The sequence below is a fragment of the Phyllopteryx taeniolatus genome, chromosome 22, assembly GCF_024500385.1.
Source record: "Phyllopteryx taeniolatus isolate TA_2022b chromosome 22, UOR_Ptae_1.2, whole genome shotgun sequence".
NCBI classification, from domain to species: Eukaryota; Metazoa; Chordata; class Actinopteri; order Syngnathiformes; family Syngnathidae; genus Phyllopteryx; species Phyllopteryx taeniolatus.
In genome coordinates, this window is record NC_084523.1 from 6,015,187 (window position 1) to 6,037,561 (window position 22,375).

At 42.6% G+C, this 22,375-nt stretch overlaps 2 protein-coding genes across 7 annotated transcripts; both read left to right on the forward strand.

Moving 5' to 3' along the window:
- Positions 1-818: 818 nt before the first annotated feature.
- sypl1 (synaptophysin-like 1) lies at positions 819-6,851 on the forward strand. The gene is made up of 5 exons (XM_061762452.1): positions 819-978; positions 3,929-4,047; positions 4,124-4,328; positions 4,473-4,664; positions 5,232-6,851. Exons 1-5 carry the CDS (start codon positions 910-912, stop codon positions 5,361-5,363), a joined length of 717 nt encoding a protein of 238 aa, XP_061618436.1. The 5' UTR covers positions 819-909; the 3' UTR covers positions 5,364-6,851.
- Positions 6,852-8,398: 1,547 nt separating this feature from the next.
- Positions 8,399-22,349, forward strand: atxn7l1 (ataxin 7-like 1). 6 transcript variants are annotated; one of them, XM_061761485.1, is made up of 14 exons: positions 8,400-8,640; positions 8,807-8,854; positions 9,524-9,554; positions 11,501-11,605; positions 14,021-14,129; positions 14,377-14,563; positions 14,762-15,162; positions 15,893-15,975; positions 16,887-17,122; positions 17,508-17,739; positions 17,915-18,036; positions 18,439-18,918; positions 19,038-19,248; positions 19,675-22,349. In XM_061761485.1, exons 5-14 carry the CDS (start codon positions 14,114-14,116, stop codon positions 19,690-19,692), a joined length of 1,986 nt encoding a protein of 661 aa, XP_061617469.1. In that variant the 5' UTR covers positions 8,400-8,640; positions 8,807-8,854; positions 9,524-9,554; positions 11,501-11,605; positions 14,021-14,113; the 3' UTR covers positions 19,693-22,349. The 6 variants fall into 6 exon arrangements, with proteins under 6 accessions (XP_061617470.1, XP_061617469.1, XP_061617467.1 ...); XM_061761483.1 differs by lacking the exon at positions 9,524-9,554 and adding an exon at positions 9,750-9,802; XM_061761486.1 differs by lacking the exon at positions 9,524-9,554 and having other exon boundaries at positions 8,399-8,640; positions 14,028-14,129.
- Positions 22,350-22,375: the final 26 nt, after the last annotated feature.

Here is a 22,375-nt window from a genome sequence, read left to right on the forward strand (position 1 = left end):
TGTAGTGCGGTTTAAAAAATTATTATCATAACGAGCGACTGAAATGAAGCAAATCCTTTAAATAAACCTTTAGCATTATTTGTGGTTAAAATTGCGCTTGTTATCCGGGATACTACACTTCCCACAATGCATTGCGTTGTGTTCTCGAATCCGCAGTTTTGCCACAGGAGAATAGTTAACCTCCTAAAGAAAAATAACAACCAAACGTTGATTTCAAACACATTCGTGCTATATTGTCAATGTATCGAATGTATTTTGTGTTCGGTAACGCTTGGAAATTCTTGTCCTTATACATATATGTATTTACATAAAAGAACTTTGAGAATCTTTTGCTTTTGTTCCGGCCGTCATATGACCCGGTCGGCTTCGAGGAGGTTTGCCCGCACGCTCAAATTTGAGCCTCATCTCACTCAAATTATAGCCATGAGCCTCATCTCACTCAAATTATAGCCGCACACAAAAAAAGTGGACGTTACGAAATTCAGTCTTTTTGTGGGGGGGGGGATTCTGGAACGTTCCATAGCAGGAAGAACGTTACAGAGCTGTAACAAATGATATAATATTTGTTATACGCGTGTTCGACTCTACGCTGTAAAACAAAACAAAAAAAAACGCTCCAGTTAATTTGCTTTTTGTTTAAACTGTAAAAAGTTTCCCCTAGCTTCGGTGCCTCATGACCGAATTCATCGTCGAACTTTTCCCTTCTCTCGTCACTTTTTTCAGTGCTCATTTTTTGCAGTGTGAGCAGCAGACTCACGTCACGATGTCAAATCACGCCTACTTTTTATTTTATTTATTTATTTATTTATTTTTTTTTGCCTCCGTGTGTGGGACCAACATCACCGACTCAACACAGTTCAGGACTCCACAAAAAAAAAAAAAAAAAAAAAGTTTTGGACCCAAGTCGTGATGACCGGATTTCGGCTCAACTTGTCACCGCTGAAGGAGCCACTGGGCTTCGTCAAACTAGTGGAGTGGGTAAGTTGGTTCTTTTTGTTTCTTTTTTTAAAGTATGTGACTGAGGAAGAAAGTGGGTCAGAACCAGACGACAAGAAGGTGCGGTTCCTTTTTTCCCCCTTCTCATCTAATCTACCCCATAAGCAGCTACAAAACGTTTTTGGACCGTTTTCTTGACTTTTTTTGTTGATGCAATTTAATTAAAAGGATCTCTTCGGAAAAAAAGTGTATTGAAGTCCAATTAACACCTCAGCATTGGAGGTACAGCATATTAGTATAGATTGATTGGGAACATACAGTGTGCAAAAATTTTTACCCTTTTGTCCCCACAAAGTACTGGTATATGAGAGTCAAAGTTATACAGTGGACCCCCGCATACTCTGTTTAGTATCTGCAGAATCACCTATTTTGGTTGTTTTAAATAATAATAATAATAATAAAAAAAATGTTTATATATATATCTATATATATAGATATATATATCACTTTACCACAACATTATATACAGTGGTGCCTTAAGAGTTTGATTCATTTTTGACCATGCTCGCAACACAAAACATTCATCTCAAATCCTTTTTCCCCATTAAAATTAATTGGAATGCCATCAATGGGTTCCAGCCTCCCTCAAAAAAAAAAGGAATGTATTTTTTGTAAGAAAAAATAGCATTCTATAATATTGAACTTTATAAAACAGTAATGACGTAATAAAGTAGAAAGTAAAGAATTAAAAAAATTGTGCATTATGAATTTGTTACGACTAGTGTGCATAACTTAACAGTAAAATACAGTCACGAAGACACAAACCAAGATTTTCGGAACTACTATTACTGAGTAAACTGCTGTAATATTAGTCGTGTTTCGCAGAGTATAAAGAATGTGCATGTATTGTAATGTCTCTAAATGTGTTACAATATGTTGCTAAGAGGATCATATCAATGCTAGTTTCATTAGCCCGTCTATGGTGTTTTAGCATTGAGCTAGCATAAGCAAAATTATGTGGTTGTTAGAAATACACGACATGTAATCCTCTTTCTGTTTCTTGTAAATTGGGTAATTTGTATCGCAAGGCACCACTGTATAACTGAAATTCTTTTATTTTGTGTGTGTGTGTGAAGTGAAGAAAGTGAAACGGTGTCCATTTCACCGGTTACCGCGGCCCTGTGCTTCAAATGACACGGTTACAGATTAAAGCCACGCTCAGCAATAATTGACCCCACGGAATAACAGTCTGGCGGAAAAAGCTCATACACATACCTCGTGTTTGACCATAAAGTATAGAGTTTACTTGCATCTGTTCTATTTTCCTCCAATTGGAGCTGCTCGTTACGTACTGGGTCACATGCTGATTGTGAACGCGTTAATTGTGTCAAATGATGAGCTGGGAAGAGACACCCAGAAAGTTAATGTCATCATTCCGGAGCGGGAATACACAGTGGACCTAAACGCTTGTACTTCCTGAGAGTCAAATGTAAACAGGAAGTATCGAATGCTTAGAAGTGAGGATGTTGACCCACATGTTGGAAATACGACGTTGGCGTCGTCCTCTCATACACTGATGTCGCCGCCATTTTTTAGCATCTTGCATGTGCGCCATGTGGCTACATGATCTATAACGAATGGGGTGGGGGTCAGGGGGAAATCAGCATTTCAACAGGAAGCACACAGGGGCCGGTGTCATGTGGAGCAACATCTGGTTTCAGGCCTCGAGGTGTCTGTGTGTGTTTAAAGAACGCATGTGGTTGAAGCTAAAATGCTAACGCTGCCCGTGTAGCCAGCACTTTTAAACAGAACGCACCCTGAACACTTACACTCACGTCAAATTAGACCCATTGTGACATTTGACAGCAATAAAAATGGCCTAAGTGTCGTCCTGTCACCCTGAAATTTGAGTGAGCCAAAATGCACAAAAATGAAAAGATTTAAAATGATCACTGGCTACAACATGAGGCTGTTCTGGGTAATTTTAGATTTACCATGCGTGTTAAATCAAGGAAAACTCATGAAACTGTACGTGCCATAAATGTGTTTATTTTTCATGGTACAGTTGTTCAAGAGGGAGCTTCAGACAGTCCTGAGAACTCTCTGTGGTTCCACCACATTTGCAGAGTTTCAGAATAATACAGACATATGGATATACTGTACATGGAGCCGGTCAAATCTCATCAGTGAGCTGCTGTGAAATTAGTCATTCTTCACAGAGGATAAATAATATATGCCTGAGAGTATTGTCTGTCTTACATGTGTTGCTCCACAACATTACTATTTGTGCATGGAAAATCAACAGAATGGCAGGGTTAAAACAAATTATTTTTCTACAGTCCTTGCGATAAACCTTGACTAATGTGCTGCATCTTTTTATGTCGTTCATGTCAGGGGCTGTCCGTCTTGACTTCTTAAAACACGATTTCTAAGAATGGCATTTGTGTGCACGCATTAGCGTCACATGGTCTCCTCCACGCTAAATTGCATCCTGCCCCCACTCCCGCGAGGCATTCTGCAGTGGAATGCTCTCCAAGGAGACACTTTTATTCCTCAACGTCCATTGTAGACAGTCAAAGATAATGAGGGAATGCAAGTTCTGGAGAAGTTGGCTGTGAATGTTGAACAACTGTTAGGCTGTGGAATTATCCATCTCTCTTTTTCCCTATCTCTCTCTCTCTCCAATTCATTTTTGCAACCCAGTTTGCTTTTTGGTCACCGTTAATTCTGTCATTGGGAGGGCTATATGTCAATCATTACACACTGTAAATAAAGAGTTCCCTGGATATTCCTAAATCGCTGATGAAATATTTTTATTTAAACCTGTCCTTTGTTATATGCTGAAAAACTCACCAATTCGCTATTTATGCGCTGAGGCCGTAGCGCTGTCTAATGGGAAAGTATTGCTTTGCCGCCATCTGGCATCTATAGGCAATTTTCGACTTTTCTACTGTGCTCTTCTAATATATTGCTGTCTTGTTGTTCCAAACAGCTCACGGCCATATTTGCTTTTGGAAGCTGCGGCGGCTTCGTGGCAAAGAACATCGTGTCCATCTTCTGCGGCGATGGCAGGAACGAAACGCTCACCGCGAACTTCCACTACCCCTTTAGGTTAGAACTTGAACTTTTTTTTTTACCGCCCCCCCCCTCGCCACATACACCTGGTTGATGTGCTTTATGTTGTCAGGTTAAGCGAAGTGCCGCTCATCGAGGGAAACTCCACGATATGTAACCACTCCGTCGGCACCACGCACCTGATGGGTGACTCGTCCTCCGCGGCCGAGTTCTTCGTGGGCGTCGCCATCGTCTGCTTCCTGTACAGCATGGCCGCCCTATTAGTTTATTTGGGTTACATGCACGTTTACAAGAACTCTGACTTTGGACCCATTTTGGTGAGGGTTTTGTATCTCCGTCATGTTAAAAGTAGCATACCGTGCATATAAAAAGTCTACACACCCATGTTCAAAGAAAGTTCAGATGTTCCAGGTGGCTTCTATATATTTATAGTGATTTGTGTGTGTGTCGACCACTTCCAGGACTTTGTGATCACGGCGGTCATAGTGTTCCTGTGGCTGGTGTGTTCGTCCGCTTGGGCCAAGGGTCTGCAGAACGTGAAGGACGCCACGGACACCGAAGGCATCGGTGCCACCGTCGCGCTCTGCAAGGGCGGCAACATCACCTGCGAGGTCACCGAGTTCGCCAACCTGCGCACGCTCAATATCTCCGTGGTGAGACTTTCCGTCAATCACTGAAATTCAATCGATTAAATGCCTGGTTGGGAAACACTGGGCTAGTCGATGTTTTTTTTTCTGATCATGTGACATTTGTGCAGCACCTTGTTACTAGGCAGAATTGGTGGGGGGCTCAACCAATCGCTCCCAGTGCTGCTTCTCGAGCTTTTACTGCGTCAAACAGCAGAGAAAGGACAGGGAGGGGTGTCAGGAACACGATGAGAATTACTCCAAAGATGGGACTAAATTAATTCTAAACATTTTGCCATATATGCACTAGTCTGTATTGAATAAAATATATATTTGAGGAAGAAAGTTAATGTAATATTTTCTAACAGCACCATCAGTTGGGTTTTATGCAAAATTCTCACTGGCCAGTTTCTTCAGCATACTGACTCACACAGTCATGAGACACTGAGCAACAACACTTTAAAAAATTTTTCCCCCCACTCACACTTTGCTTGGAATCAACAAAAACAGGCAGTGAGTCAGGAACTCTGTATTTATTAATTAAAATGTGTCTCTTTTTGTGTTTTAAAATCCCCCCCTGCGCAATGCTTTCAGGTATTTGGCTACCTCAATATGTTCGTGTGGGCCGGCAACGCCTGGTTTGTGTACAAGGAGACTCGCTGGCACTCGCAGAAAATCTCAACTCAACCGGGACCGGGGAGGCAGCAGGTTCCAGCGGCTATCTGACGCACACAAACACCGTAAACAAACACCTTATTTTATTGGCAAATTGGTGTTTTGTACCCAAAAATCCCCTTTTTGCTGATGCCCCAATGCATTTAGAATATCAAATTCCTACTTTCTTACAACAAAGATAGCTTTTCATGTTTATTAAGTAGTTTGACGAAAGAAATTCAGGGTTATCATTAGGGTACTGGTATTATCCCTCGGCTTGTTCTCATAGAGGGAAGATACTTATTATGACTGAATATTATTGTGCATTAGTATTTTTTTTTTTTTTTGCAGAGAAAGAGACTCATTGTGAGCTCAGGATGCTTTTTTCCTGCCTTTGTTCACGAAGAACATTTAATGAGGCTCTCCTGGCTTTTGAATGAATTGATCTGATTATATATTTTTCATCTTTATTCATCCCAGAAAAGGTGCTCGCTGCATGCGTCCAAAAAAAGACGGAAACCTAATTGTATCAGGAGAGGTATTCAATCTTTCTGCGCCTTTCTCCATGCCAGGATTTATTTAAGAAACTGAGTGTCAACACCCCTGTCAAATTTGAATGATATTAAAAAAAAATAATAATAATAAAATCCCCACGAATAGAAAATGAGACTTCACAATCGTGAAAAAAAAGTCAAGCCCTTGTCTCCGTTCTCAGACACTGTGGACGTGTCTGCTGAATGCAACAACGAAGCATTCTTAAAAAAAAAAAAAAAAAAAACTCTATATCTCCACAAATGAGGACTACATATTTCTCAGTCTTTGCACGTTTTCAGCAATTATCTTCCAACAAGTATAGTACATTTAGAGACAAAACTCTGAATTTACTCTTTAAATCCTGGTTAGAATTGAGTTTTTCCAGAAACAACTGATGAAGTTGTGGAATGTAGTATTTTTTTACATGCTTATTCTCTTGCCTTTTTAAAGATTGAACCAGGCTAATTAAACACATCTTCCTCCTCCAGGAATAGAAATGAAATGAAAAGGCAAAAACCAAATATCATGTCAGGATTTCCTGGCGTTTTATTCCTAGTGAGGTACGCTGGGCCGCTCTCGTCCAAATCCGTGTCATTCCGAGGGGGAGTGATGGGAGCTGTGCCGTGAGTAATACATCTTTCTACCCAGTTGTCAAGGAAATATCTCTGGTGTTATTTCCTCCCTATTACTTATGGATGAGGAGGCAGAGGCAGAATGTTGAATAGCGATGTTGGGCTCGCGGAGGACTAGATGCCGATATTTGACACTCATTGGAGGCAATTAGCGTTGCCAAATTCACCTTTAAGATCATTTCAAATATGTTCACGTCATGTTCCATTCACTGTTTTTCCTCTCATTCTGTAGTGTTTTATGCTTGATTTGTTTGCATTGAGGTGGCTGTTCGAGATATTTCCAGTGTATTTTCATATCTGTTTTGCTAAAAAATGTAAGTAGATGGATGTCAAATAAAATACTGAATGTGGGGGGGCTATACTGGTTATGCCTCTGCATATGCTCTATCCTCAATGGTTGCGATACATTTCATTTGCCATTTAAATCATATTTGATTGTTTTATGAACTATTCGGAATGTAGATATTCATTTTGTCTTTCTGCAATACTATATATATATATATATATATATATATATATATATACACACACACATATATATATATATACACACACACATATATATATATATATATATATATATGTATATATACATATATATATATATATATATATATATGTATATATATATATGTATATATACATACATATATATATATATATATGTATATATATCTATATATATATATATATATATATATATATATATATATATACCGTGTTATATTTGCATCCCTATATTATTCAGTACTTAAAGTGGGGGAAATTTGAGGTGCAGTTGCTTGTTTTAGCCACAAGAGGTCAGCGCAGTAGAATACAGTACATTATTTTGTGACCCTGGCTACTGGTTAATATCTGTGGTAGGGAGTTTTCGTTAAACACTATCAGAAACACTGACCTACATTTACAAACTAAATTCAAATAATTATCCCATGAAATTGTATTACTTCATTCAAAACAGTCTATTATTTCCATTTGGTTGCCTTTCTCATAGCTGCACTGCTTCCAGTAGATTATTTATTTATTTTTTGTCCAATCAGAATGCAGCCCTATATGTGTTGCCATGTCAATCTAATCTGCTCAGGGCCTTCAGAATCAGTAGTTCTGGCAGATGTAATTTAAATTATATGAGCAATTGTACTGTTTCCTTCACCAATCAGATTTTAAATGAACTCTCACAGGGCCAGAGCGCTGGCCCTCGATGACGTCTGCATTTTTCTGCCCTCTGATTGGTTCGTCGGGAAAAAAAACTTGCCAGTTCAACTTGTAAAACATCTATAGCGATCTGCACACTAACATATTTAATTATGTGCATCTCTGGTGAGTATGATGTATTTCATAGGTACCAAATACATCTTAACGTTAATTCACGTGCTTGGAAAAAAATATTGCTTAATATATCATGATCGTTCCGCCTTCCCTCTCATGCAATGGACTATTCTATCTCTATGCTGCGCATGTGCAGACTTGATTCAGGAAAACAATTGGCGTGGTGTGAGGAAAATGAAGAGGTTTCATCCCGGTGCAGCGGGAAGGAAAAAGTTTATATCAAAACGACCAACGGTTTCATCCCTTTTCACCGTGACACCAAATGTGCGTCACCGACAACAGCAAGAGCCAGTCGCAGTCGCGCTGCTGCTGTCAGTGTCGGTTGAGAAGGATGCAGTAGAGCTCAAGTGGAGAGTGCCGATTCTCATCAGGAAAATGTGACTCTATATTAAATGTTGATTAATCAATAACAAGAAAGAGCGAAGAGATGATTCACTTGTTGGATAATAATTCCCAAGAAGGATTTTAAGTACTTTGCTCAGGAAACTTCTCAAATTCTCACATTTTAGATTTAGATTTTTTAAAAAAAGTAGTTTATTTAACCCTGAAATCTCATTCCTCCGTACAATAAACTGAGCAAAATAGCGTTGAACTTCTGACCTCATCGAGTCGCGACCTTTCCACTCCAACCCTCCGACGACAGCAGAGTCTTGCCGAAGGCTGCCGGAGATGACGTCACACGCTCGTTCCTCGCCTGCTGCGTGCGAAGGAGCGAGCGAGAGAAAACGAGAGAGGGGAAGGACGAGCAGGAAGAGCAATGGCGACACTGGCTCGCCTCATACCAAGTCCGGATACCTTCCTCAGCGAGCCTTGGTCTTCGTTCGTCGGTCCTGCTCAACTGCGTCTCGTTGACGGTAAGTTGGCAACGCGACAGCGTCAGCGAGGGGGCAGCCACTGCTAACAAGCTAATGCTAACCAGTTTGTGTATGTGTGCTTGCGTGCCACCCGCCCACCCTGTAAAGTTTGTTGAATGTGTCCTCTTATTTTCGAATTCGTCGTAACATTTTTGTTTCCACGCAGACTCGCCTTTGAAGGAGTTCCACGCAGAGCTTGTTGTCAACGAAGAAGGTGAGTGGGGAAGTTGGAGCTGTCACGTAAGCTGCGTGGTGCCTTGTTATTGTAACAGCACCGAGCACTTTAGCTTCAAGTTAACACTTGGACGTGTGTAACATTTCGTAGATTCCTAAATGATTTGCACGAGAAACAGCATAATCAGACAGATATTGATATATATTACGTTATAACCGTTATGTTATTTTTCTGAATTCATTCTAACGTTAATTCAGAAAATTTAGCACAAAAAATGTACGAGGACAAAATTATCTCGCACTCCACGAGTTAAAACACTTACTAGAATAAATATAGAACAGTCAAGAGGCATTTGTAGTTGATAAAATTAATGAAATTAGCGTTGGAAGAGACAGAAAATGCCCACGAGACCTGGACAGTGTTGGCTCTGTGTGTGCAACCAATGTAACTGATTGACATCACATTTGGCAGAAGCATATGAAAATATATATGGTTATTATATAGGTTTGGAAAAGTATATTTGTAGCTCGTTGAATGACCACTTCCGACAGCCAGTCAGCACACATACATTGTGTGTGCGTGTAGGATTTAAAACACAAACAAGCATTAACGCTCACACCGAAGGACAATTTTCTGCCTGTATACGTGAATGCTTGTCTTCTTTTTTGGGGTATCGCTGCCCTAAAGCTCCCCCCCCCCCCCCTGCAGGGAGCAGCCAGAGGAGTTCCTTCACACCTCCGTGGGTATAAATACTCCCAAGCGCAGCATGTCACTCTGTTGAATCACTGCCAAGCCACAGCCCTCGTGGACACACAGACACATATACACATGGCTGAGGAAGCACTTCACATTGGCTGGTCAAATACCAACCCCCCCCCCCCCCCCCAACCCTGAATGCACTCAGTCACTCACATGCTTTATCTTCCTCTGTCAGAGCGGAGCTGTGTGTACTGGCTGCCCACCAGCGAGGAGAAACACCTTGAACATGTGTGTACAGTGTTCCCCCGCTATATCGCGGTCCATCATTCGCTTCAGCTTGAAGCATGTACGCTTTGCCTCTTATTTGGAGAACTGTGCAAGTGATATAGTCTTAACAGGTGCCAGGGAATGCTTTAAAAGTGTTAAAAATAAAACATTAAGAAATCCCCATTAGAGTGGTCTGTTTGAAAAACATCGTAATGACTTCAGTAATACAAAAAGTTCTAATGTTCGTGGTTTTGCACCAATCACGAGTGAGTCTGGAGCATGATCTCCCGCAATAAACGGGGGATCACGGTAGTCATTATCTGTAGGAAACATATAATTCGAGCTCCAAGAAGTGAGCAGAATAAAGGAAGGCTGAATGTAATCGCATCGAGTGAAGCGCCAGCCAGTGGATTGCAATTTCAAAAGGAGCGATTTTTCTTGAATGAGCTCGTCCTTGCTTATTCTTCACGGCTGCTCGACACTAATGACTGAGGTCTCGAAGTCTGAATGTAACACAGACACATTTTTTATTTTGATTTTATTTTTTGTAATGCACTAAAGGTCACAAGACATCAGGGTTGAAGTAAAACTTTGTCATTTAGAAAATTGTGCAAAATTTCCCATTGTTATTGAAAAATGAATTCTAGGCTTAAGGCTGGTTCGCAACAGGTTAGCTGGTCTTTCTCTCAGTTCAAACAGGAACTGCATGTAACTCCTAGTGAAAACTGGCATCCAGTGAGTGAATGTTTCAGTCCAGCTTTCACTCTTTCTAGTTCATTTTCCTGCCTGTCAGCTCCTTGGCAGCGTGCGAAGCGCGCAAGTTGGCTGGAGCACTCTCCCTCCGAGTCGGGCTGCACAAATAGGTTGCACACTCACACTGCATTTTGCTTGGCACCTCCACAGGAAACTGCGTTCTGTCCTTATTCACGTCACTCTCATTCAAGCTCCACCTTGGCTTGCTGCAGCCTGGCAAAGCGCCCTTTTGGCGTCATAAATATACCCCTCGTGAGCCACGTGTTGTTGTAATGCATGTTAGTGAAAGAAAGTTCTCCACAGTGGTGCCTTCAGATAAGAGTGCCCCCGCTTAACATTTTGTCAAGATACAAGCTGTTGTTCAAACGATTTTTTTGCTTTGACTTGGAAGCGAAAATTTGAGAGCTTGGAGGAGACGCTAACACTGAACTAATAGCGTGGAAAACAGCCAACGCGACAAGCGAGGCCACGCCCCTTGACGGCACACAACACCAAATGTACAACTGAGCATGTATGACTTTTGGCTTAAATACACTATGCAACCAGTTTATTACATTGCATTCTCTTATGTTATAGTATGTTTTTATTTACAATAGTGCTATCTTTCTGTATTAAAAAGATGTTAATGGTCATTCATTTCAATTGGGAAAATCCTTTTTACACACACAACACTGTGGACAGGTGCGTGTATATATAGATCTGACAGGGGCAAAGTTTTTGCACGCTCAGAATGACAGTCACCACGACTCTCTTGTACACAAACACCCACAATCCCGCCGATTTTCTCCTCTCTTTCTCTCCCTCACCAGCACTGTTAAACACACATCCCAGTGCTGCTAGATAAGTGTGGATGCATTCAAAGGGATGATTTAAAAACTTGACATTGTCTATCTTGTTTCTCTACATGGAGTTGGCAGGAAGTCATTGATTGGCCGGTTTGTGTGATCTTCTTGCTGTCCTCTTCAGAGATGCTCCACCGCCGTCTGTTTCCAGTGCTGGAGGACTTTCGTCTCGTTGTCTGCCATGTCTGCAATCAGGTGGTCACTCCTCAGGCCTTCCTCACGCACTACGGTAAGATTAAATGGGTTTAGACTCGGGATTTTTCCTCCCAAATCTGTGTACACACATACTGACCACATTTGAGTATCCAATCTGCTTGGAAATGGTCCGTGCCGACACTCAGAAATGTCAAAACTGTTAAAATTTTGTGATCGCAAATCCTTGTGTGGGATCAACACACAGTCTGCCCTTGGGCAAGGCACATCCCCTCAAAACTGAGTGGCCCAGTTACAATATTTACACTCTCATCGCCGTTCACTGATTACGACTCGACTCGCTCGCATCTGCCTGCGAGCTGCTGCTTCTGGCACCTGCTCCAACCTCAGCGTCTGTTTGAGGTTGAGGGTACGCACACACACACAAACTGCTGAGAGAAAAGACACCCGCATAATTGCATGCGCACGCAGTCTTACTTTTGGTTTCTCAGCGGAAAGAGGTCAGTGGTATTGTGAGGACGCACGCACGCAGGCTCGCGGCAGCCGTTGTTTTGTCCCTGCTCCTACACAGCCTCTACCCCCACCCATTGCAGCGGTTCTGCTTGCTGACACACACACAATCGGGGGTGGGGGAACAACAGGTCTAAAACACACTCATTAAACATGCACACACACATACACGGGGCAGCGTGAAACAACACGTCACAACAAGTCGTCGTTGGGCGCACGTGAAGTCTGTATTTATGAATTGGATTAGAGTCATGACTTCAAATTCAAATTATAGGACCGACTACAGTGTGTCATACATGCATAAAAAAAAAAAAATGTTCCGGCCTCCGGTAAATGAGCAGTCCTGTGCGTTTCCTCCGATTGTTGCGCATTCCCATTGCGCCACTGTCCCAAGTGTGTGGCGCCTCTGTCCCCTGCCCGCCTAGTGGAGATCTATTCATTGCGTTGGCCTTGTTCGTGTCCACTGTACATACATCATGGAATCTGCTTTCATGCTTAAACTCTACTTTGAGGTCATACATTTAGAAACACACACACTAAGAAAGGGATTTGCTAGCTGGAGGGTCAGCTCGCCCAGTTTGTAGCTCAACTGTAGCTGTGGTTCTCAAATTTCTACACCACGTACCACCTAGGTATTACTAGCGTGACCAGTATTAAAATACTCTCAAAGTAGGCAAAGTGTTCATCAAAACGAGGCAGAAGCTTTTTTTTTTTTTTTTTACATACAAAAGTGTATTTAATACTGTAAGCCGCTGTAACAATGCACGGTTTGAACGTTAACATTGCGTCATATTTGTGTCCTTGCAGTAGAAAGGGGGGGGGGGGGGGGGGGGAAGAGTGGTGCTAATGCAACATTAAGCAAATTTGCCAACAACCAATAGACCTCACAGAAGAAAAACGAAGGACAAAACATGAGGTAGATTATTATTCATGTTATTTTTATTACTGCAATCTGTTTTTGTTTTTTTGCCGAGTGTGTACCAAAACATGGTTTATTTTTGTCATTTGTGTTGGCACACTTTTTTTTTTATTATAAATTGACATTCTTGTCTTGTTTTATTGCCATGCTTGTTGTATTGTTTTTGGTACAGTAAACAAATAAAACAAAATAAATACTATAGCCAAACGTCCACTCTAAGAGGCTTTAACATTGCATATTAGTTAATTAAAAAAAATAAAAAAAAGCTTGAATTTTGGAGTCTCTTGAACAGTTAAACAGTTTGAAAAAGTGCACACAAGAATGGCATGTGTGATATTTAACTCACTTCACACTCTTAATTTTCTCCCCTAATCTATTGATTCATCATCACAACACCCCCTGGCCTTTCTCTGTGTAAATGACCCAGCAGTTTCCTCATCACGCACCCGGTCCGGCCAATCAGCAGCCGGCTAGGCTCTCAGCATCGCCATAACGACAGGCAGGCAGGCGGGCAGGCAGGAGTGCATAGTAGCGAGGGTACCCTTGCAGTTGAGTGGCTTTGTGACCTTGCCTGGGCAGCCGTCCCTCTATTGTAAATCACCACCACTGGATGAGCTCTATTGGGGGTGAAAAAACGGCTCATCTGGTCATTTTCACTGCGAGTAGTCTCAAACATGCTTGACGAGCCAATCCAGGCCAGAGTTGCACGCACATACGCTGGCACTAATACTAAAATAGCTTACGTCTGATGTGTGGAGCCGTGTGAAATAATCTGTTCATGTCACCGACTCGACGGTAGGTGCGTACCTGCGAATGCGACTGTGGACTTTGATCCGGCAACTCTGAATACAGCTGCCACTAGTCCTATGCTTCCAGTTGCATATTTACTCACCTGCCATCAGCGCGCACACACACACACACACAAAATTAATCACGTAAGGACGTCCTGCGAGACAGATATACGCACATCTCATCAGATGTTGTGGCTAGAGTGTGTGTACGCTTGTTTATTTGTGTGTTTTTCTTTCCCTCTCCCCGTTTCCTCTGTGTCCATTCATTCAGGTAATAGGGGTTTAGTTTCCCAGTGAGACAGAGCGCAAGAATCCTGGACCACAACCCCCCTTCATCCTCTCCCCACTTTGCTCCCACAAAGACATGCATAGCAAGAACCGTAAGTGTGAGCTCCTCTCTCTTGATTTATTTCCCTGCCCGCTTCTGGCTCGTCCGCATCCCCTCACTCTTACGCTCTGATCAGCTTTGGCTCCAAATGTATTCATAATTGATGGCTGTGGTGAGTTTGCACTGCGCACAGACACAGCAGTAGCAGCTTGGTGGGGGTTCACAAGAACACCAACATTGGCCTTTAACAATGCATTATATCTGTATGTGTAAACGCTGATTTTTTTGTCTCATTTCAGAGAAGCGCCACAGCTCTCCCGTCCCTTCAAGGAGCCCGCTGGTCCTCATGAAGGCCAAAGCCCCCGCCGTGGCAAGCGGTCCTGAGGATGCATTGGCCTTTCGGATCCCCAAAGACTATCCTCACTCCCGCTTCAGCAAAGCGCCACTCGCCGTCTATCCTCCAAAGGGGGCTCGGAGCAAGCCATGGTCTGCCATACACTGAACTCCCGCCCCCACACGCACCACACACGTTTAATGCGGGGATACATATACTAAAAACTGTAAAAAAAAATGAACGCTTAAAAATATTTTACGAAGGTTCATTGAAATGCACTTTTTAAAATCGCTAGCTTTATTTTATTTTTTTTTCCACTATATAATGACACCCCTTCTTATTCCCTCAAGTGTATCTCTTCCGGTCGTGAGCTTGGAAAAGATGCCCTGCCTCAGCCGAGCCAACTCGACCTCACAAGTCCGTCTCGCTGCCTCGTCTTCTTCCCCCTCTTTGTCCCCTCTCAAACACCCGCCGCTCCCAGCCGTGGGCTTCTCCAATGTGAAACTACCGAATGGTCGCGGCAACACGGGGCCCTCCACGCCGCGCTCCTCCGCATCGCCGTCGTCTCTGGACGTGCGCCCCAGCCCGGCGCGCTCTCCTCCTGACAGGCGGCCGGCATCGTCGCTTTCCCCCTCCCCCGCTCCTTTGCCTGCTCACCGGCCGGCCTCTCAGCTGTCGTCACTGTCACCTTCTGAGAAGAAGAATCAAAATGGCACCAAGGCTTCTTCCAGGTCGCACAACAGGCTTTCAGGTTAGCAGGGGTTCTGTTTTATTCTGTATTAATGTTCGAGCTTCTTAGAAATCATTCAGAGGATTTCCTGCCGTTGTGCGCGCATGCGCTTTATAAATTCACACACTCGCTCATTCTTATCTCCTTAACTTTTGGAGAGCATCCAGGCTGAATATTTGGCTGCAGACAAGATGGCCGTGACAGGCAGTGGGAGACTTTCCCTCCTCTTTTCAACAATTTCCCTCTCACTCTTATATCACTGCTCTCTCTCCCCTCCAGATATCCAATCTGTTAACTACTATTGTAACTGCATCAAAATGTCTGACTCTAAATGTTTTGTGGTTTAACTGATATATTTCCTCTTTTTTTTCTTCCATCCTTTTCTTCCTGCTTTGGTGCACACCCTTTAATTCCACAGCTCAGAGATTTCCTCCATATTTTACCCTCGCTCAGGGCTCCCTCTGTTCCTGAGTCATGATTTCATATTTTTATTTATTTTTCAACACTCAGTTGTTGTCACATGGTATGTAATAAAACATCACAACCGATTTGGAATTTCAAATGGAACTGGTTTATTTTCCCACTTTCCCACAAACTAGATTGCCAATTTCTGCTTCTTTTTTTTTTTTTCCATATGAATTGCAGCAACTAGATGCAGATGTGAACATCATAAATACTCATTGTGATAGTTGTTTGGAAATGGCACTTTAAATGTGTGCTTTCCCCCCCCCCCCCCCTTTTTTCTTAACAGGAAGAATATTTGACCCAAATAAGCACTGTGGCGTTCAGGACCCTGAAACCAAACAGCCGTGCACGCGCTCCCTCACCTGCAAGGTTCCAACACACCAGCCATCCATCCCAAACACACACGTATTTATTATAACTAATGTTTATAAACTAACTGTATGTACGTAATAGCAGAAAGATGCAAATTACTGCTGCAGGCTCAAAATTAATAGTCTTTTAACTTTGGGAATATAATCCTTTGTTTTGTGGGACTGCACTTTTTTTTTTTTTTAACAGCAAATGTGAATAATGGCAAATAATTTGAGTCATGAACAAAAAAAAAAATTCTAAAGTAGTTTGGACAGGTAGCAAAAGAAGGCAAAAAAGGTAGTTTTAAAGGGATGAAGGATGCAAAATAAAGTAGGTCCAAGGAAAGGAAGGCCGGAGGTCAGGAAGGCAGAAAAGCAGGTTTAAGCCACAAAGGAAGAATGGTAGGATGGTTGAACACAAAAACAGGTGTGACAGAGGGAAGCGAGGAAGTTAGAAAAGCAGGTATAGGTGAAGGAAGAATGTAAGGATACTTGAATAATAAGTGGGAAACGGAAGGAAGGAGGGATGTTACAATGGGAAAAAAAAACTAAATGTAATTAACAATGTTTTTTGAGTGTTACCTACTTTTGGTCCATCCTGGTAAAGGGTTGACGAACTTCTGTATTATATAGAACCATATTTTTTGCTTGTATTCATTTGATTAGAGTGCATTTGAAAATCAGTTCCGTTATTGATGTTTTGAAAATACTGTATGTGAATGTCAGCTGTTGCAGTCATGATAGCAACATTGCTGAGAGAAGACAGCCTCGATTCAAAGCTAAGACTGAAGTCGTCAGCTTTTGCCCCATTGCAATATAATTCTGCACAGTTTTCATTTGCTCAATGCAAATAACCAAGCATGGCAAAACACTTATCACCCTGTAAGCAAGACAAACTACCCACTTAGAACATTGCTCCTCTGCTTGCAGACTCACTCCCTAACCCACCGCCGAGCCGTGCCTGGCAGGAGGAAACATTTTGACGTCCTCCTGGCCGAGCACAGGGGCAGGACCAAGGAGAAGGATGCAGCGAAGGAGAAAGACAAGGACGGTTGCAGCCCGAGTGTCGTCTCGCAAGACGCCGCGTCTCCCAGCAAGTCTCAATGCCCTAATGGACGTGCTCTGTCCACACTGAAATTAAAGCTGGCAAACGCACACATACCCAGGTAGGAATGGGCTTGGAAAGAATCTGTTTCGTCCTTGTCTGTTCACTTTTTCCCCCACCAGGGGATGCTGTAAACAAGAGTTGAGGAGAGTTACTGTGAAGAAAGTATTATCAGAAACTCATTTCCTCTTTCTATTCACGCTCTGAGCCTTGGTTTTGTCCTCTGCTTTGGCTGGGGAGCAAACATTCACAAGTGCAATTATTTTGTCTTTGTGCTGATGTGACAAAATCCTTGTTTTCATGACTTTAGCCTGTTTTTGTCAGTCTCTCAATCCGGAATGTGCATATCAACCTAAGAACAAAAGCAAAAGACCTTGTAAAGAGGTAAATATCTGTTGCTTGAAGCTGAACTACTACTTCCTTGCCATATTCTTTAACTACTCCAGGGTTCCAGGCATCACCACCTCAGCTCCTCAGCTTCCGCCACCAGCACCCTTCGCTGTTCCAGGTCCCTTCCCCGTCCCGGCCTCCAACCCAGAGCACTCGCCCCAGCCTTGGACAACAACAGCAGGCGGAGATGGCGAGCGGCTGTCTAGTGACGACGGCGACGCGCAGACTCCCGAGGACGCCCACCCACCTATCTTTCACTTCTCTAAAGTCCACCCACAGCCTTCAGGGGTGAATATGGACTTATTTTTGAAGTTGTTGGCATTTTATGAGTTAATTTGGGGGGGGGGGTTAATACCCTCTTAGACATGCTTCGGGCAGCAATTCATTTGAGCCATGTAGAAGCATGATCAGTCTGTAATTTCTTGCCCGCTCGTTTTTTCCTACCCGCCTTTTCTGGGTGCAGTTTTGCATATTCAGCAGCAGGCTCATGGGACGAGGCCACTACGTGTTTGACAGGCGGTGGGACAGGATGAGGCTGGCGCTCCAAAACATGGTGGAGAAGCACCTCAATGCACAAATGTGGAGGTCAGTGTTTTTTTTCTTTTTTTGTTTTTCTTTCTTCTCTCTCTTCTATGTCCGTTTCACACAAAACTCAATCTGAAAATATACGGTTAGTCTCCTGGGCCAGTGTATACACGCATGAATTTGTACCTTAAAGCAGTGGTTCTCAAACTGGGGTCCCCGGAGTTGTAGCTTGGGGGTCTGCAAAATAATTTGAATGAACTAAAATTAAAAAATAAACATTTTTTTCTGAACATGACATCATTTTTCCTCAACAGTCAACTTTTTAATCCCTATTGAATTTAGAGGTTCTCTTCGTAGAAACGTTGAATTGGCTTGAGGATTATAAGGATGTCCTTCTTCATTCTTGTGTCAGACCCAAAAAGTTTGAGACCCCTTAAATAGACCTCATGCGTCTTGTTCCAGAAAGGTTCCTCTTGCTGCAGAGAGCCTGTCCTCCCTTTCGCCCTCTGGCGGCACGTCCCAGCAGGCACCCCTTCCCTCTCCCCCGTCGGACACTCGTCCGCCTTTAACCACCCCGTCCAGTTCCATCTCCTGCGGTCCCTCCTTCCCTCATCCCATATCTTCACCTCGAAGTTTGACCTTCAGAGATGCCCCACAGCCAATTTCCACTCTGGGAGCATCCCATCACAGCGCGCACAGGGCCAGTCGCCCCACCAAAGAGAGAGAGGACTCTTTCGTGGGAGCTAAGAGAAAAAACTCTTCCTACTACTGCTCCTTTCGGAACGGGACCAGCTATCATCCGCCGTTGCAAGCATCAGGGGGCCCGGACGCGACCCTGGCGAGGAAAAAGGGACACGGTCGCGAGGGAAACGGGCTTTGGAGCTACAGTGACCACTGGTTATCGAAAGCTGATGGCTCCCGCAGCCATAACTCAAATAACAGGTAGGTGGAGGTCATGCCTGCCTCTATGAGTCAGGTTGGACTGCAGCGTTTATTCATCAAGCTCCAACTGGTGCTCGCTAAATGTCATTAACTGCAAATTCCCCTCTTCTTCTCCCCAGTGATCTTGGCAACACCGGTATATCCTACTCTGCCAGCAGGGAGCTGACAGCCGCCCCCTCCTCTGGAGCGTTGAATTATGGGCAAAAAGCAGAGGGGAGGAAGAGGAAGAGCGGCGGCTCTTATGAAGGGAAGACCGGCAACAAGCTCAACAGGCTGGGCGGTGTGGACGGCTTCTTTGGGAACGGGAACGACAGCGAGTCCCAAAGACAGGTAGGCTGTCTTTTTAGTAGCTACTCTCTTTGCATGAAATCCATTTGTTCTGTTTAGTATTTAACCTGCAAATGATTATTCACCCTGCAGACAGAGGAAATCCTCTATAATGAATACCAATAATGAACCCCCGTTTACCGCCGGGGTTATGTTCCAGACCCACCCGCCACCGGTGTAAATCTGTGATATGAAGAGACCATTTAAACCAAAACAACAACAAAGATGTTAGTTAGTTTACCCCTCCCACATGCTTTAAACAGTTAAACTTATTAAAGCATGCTTAAACCTATTAAAACAAACTTTTTTTGTTTTCTCTAGTGCCTGTTCCCACTCTCTCGCTACTGTACTACAAAACTGACATGTTGAACAAAAAAACGAAAGTTACCGTGTATGAAAAGTCTTGTTTCCGTCTTCCTCTCCCTGCAGGCCGAGTTGCATCACTGACACCTGTATGGTAGAATGTCTGGCAGTGAGACCCAACCCAATCCCCTTATTGACAGAACCAATCAGACTGCTTCACCTGTGTGATGTCGCTTATTTACTTCCGTTTACGGCAGCCAAGCGGGCTCAGGAGTCTTGGGCCGCACGTTCTCGCCTGCTTGTTTTCACCCTCCGGTTCTAATTTTGAATGACGCTGACGGAAATGAACGCGGGACTGCGGAGTCCAAATGCCGTGTTCATGAGGAATTCATTTTTCACTTTTTTATAAGAGTTTCTTTGTGGTCAGCTGACAAGGAACTACTACAGGACTGGAACATCGGCTTCAACATTTCTTCTTTTTTTTTTTTTTTTTCTCTTCTCCTGCAATCTTTGCTCAATGGCAAACTTTTCAGTTGGGTTTTAACCAGCTTCTTCGCCCTCTTACCTTCCCTCCCTCTTTTTTTACTCCCCGTTTTATATGAAGCCGCTTTTTACGCGGACTCTCTTTGCAGTCTTTTGTCCCGTGTGCATTGTGTACACCCAGCATGGCTGTTTAAAGTGCTCTTACTGCCCTCGTCCTCCCTCGCAGCAGCTTCCACCAGTGCCACACTAAGACCCCGTTCACATTTACAATATATACATTTACAGGGGGAAAAAAATCTGTTAACCAATGATGCCGTTCAATGCATTGTATTGTACCGAATATAGGTGGAAGTCTGAACTAAAGGAAACATTATTTTTTGCTATTTTAACAGATTTTCTTAGGTCTTTCTAGAGTGCCATGTACCATTTAGGGTTTGAGCTAAAGGAATAATTGTCATTTTGAAGAAATGTTGAAAGTATTATACAGTTGAAAATGTGTACATATCTGTTTATGATTACTCTTTGGTATTTATTATGCTCCCCGTTTGTACTGAGCTGCAGAAAGGAGGATTTAAACAGCTATATAATTTGACGTCAATGGCCTGGTTTCCCCCCTGAAATTCACATATTTGCAATTTACTTTTTTTTATGATTATTATTACTTGAGTTCCAATTTTAGTTGCTCAAGTTCAAGTGTGTGTCCATTGACCATTACACAACAGACTTCTTCATCCACGCACTATTTAAGTCGATGTACAAGCTTTATTGAAAGATAAAAGACGGGAAAATGTTTCATCACCACTCCCTGCAGTACTTCCTCTTCCCTCGGTTCACCACATTGCTCATCGCAAGCGGAATAGTGAGAACACACTATCGATACTCTTGTGGGGAACGTGTGACGTGTCCATTTGTCATCACATAAACGCTTGGAGCCTGTCATACAACAGGTGCTTTTTAAGCAAGACTGTGAGAATATGAGTATCGTCTTCATCTTTAGGGCCCGTCTGTCAGTATTTCCTCTCATATTTAAAACACATCAGTGCCCCTTTCAACACTATTAAAGTTCATATACTGTTCATATAAAAAGTCTACACACACCCTGTTCAAATGCCAGGTTTTTGTGATATAGAAAATGAAGATGAGTCCACCATTGTTGTGACCGAGATTACCTGTACAACTCAATGAGGGGTGGGGGGAATCTTTTCCTGAGGGGAAGTAAAAGTAAACAACAGAAATAACGTCGTTGCACAAGTGTGCACACCCTCTGGAATAACAGAACAGAACAGCTGCACTTTCTTTGGGTTTAATCAGAGGGCCTTTAAATGGTGGCAGGTGTGGGCTGACTCCGATTTACGTGAGTTTGAATGTTGATTGGTTCATTCAGAACACAGCCATATCTTAGTCATAAGGCAGTGTGCACACTTGTGCAACCACATTATCTCAGCTGTTTTATTTACACTCTTAAAAAATTAAATTGACTTTAACTTGTACAGGCGATGGGTAGCATTGATGGTCAAATGTTTGGAAATTATTTTTCATGGTCTCAATTAACTTCTGAACAGTGGTGTGTAGACTTTTTATAGCCACTGTAGATTGTAGGAAAACTAAGCGTTTTGCATCATATTCCAAAAAAGGTCTCTCATTCCTGTTTTCATCACTGGTCTTCCCAAATGTGTGTTGTTTTTTTTTTTTTAAGACTGATCCCAGTGTTATGTATATTTGCTAGGTGAGGATTAGAATGCTTATTTTGGGGGGGAAGGAGGAAAACACACTGGGTTAAATACATACGTCCGGCCTAATGTTCATAGTGTGGGAGCTTCTCAACTGAGGTTTATCTTTTTTGATAGGAACCCCAACGTGAGGTGATATTGTGACAATGCAGCTAAAACAATGACAAAGTTCACGTTGATTTTTGTACGTCATTGTCTTTGCTTGTTGTTGACGCTTCCCCTTCTGTGGTGTTTGCACTTTGTAACAAAATCTTTAACCAAGTTCTATTTATATATATTTGACACGTTCAAAGTCAAAATTTATATTTGTATGTCTCTGGCAACTGCAGTAAAAAAAAAAAAACAAAAAAAAAAGGAAGAGTTAACAGAACAACGACCTCCTGATACCAGCGCACTGTTCTTTTTTTTTTTTTTTTTTTTTTTTTTGTTTTTTTTTTTTTGTTTCAGGATGCAAACTGTGGTAAAAGTTGAATGTCTGCTACTCGCCTTGTTATTAAATCCATTTATTTCACTGCCGTCAGAGCAGTTGTTGTTTTAAAAGAACACTTGTTTAAAAAGAAAAGCTTTTATTAAATAACTTAAGTGTGATGTCTTTGGGCGGGGAGAATTATTTC

What these genes read in the sequence shown, in the direction of transcription:
- sypl1 (XM_061762452.1), top strand. Translation starts at nt 910, where the DNA reads ATGACCGGATTTCGGCTCAACTTGTCACCGCTGAAGGAGCCACTGGGC. An exon ending in AACTTCCACTACCCCTTTAG is followed by an intron (nt 4,048 to 4,123) that starts GTTAGAACTTGA and finishes TTATGTTGTCAG; the next exon opens with GTTAAGCGAAGTGCCGCTCA. An exon ending in CTGACTTTGGACCCATTTTG is followed by an intron (nt 4,329 to 4,472) that starts GTGAGGGTTTTG and finishes GACCACTTCCAG; the next exon opens with GACTTTGTGATCACGGCGGT.
- atxn7l1 (XM_061761486.1), top strand. An exon ending in CGCGCTCCCTCACCTGCAAG is followed by an intron (nt 15,976 to 16,886) that starts GTTCCAACACAC and finishes CTCTGCTTGCAG; the next exon opens with ACTCACTCCCTAACCCACCG. An exon ending in TCCACCCACAGCCTTCAGGG is followed by an intron (nt 17,740 to 17,914) that starts GTGAATATGGAC and finishes TTCTGGGTGCAG; the next exon opens with TTTTGCATATTCAGCAGCAG.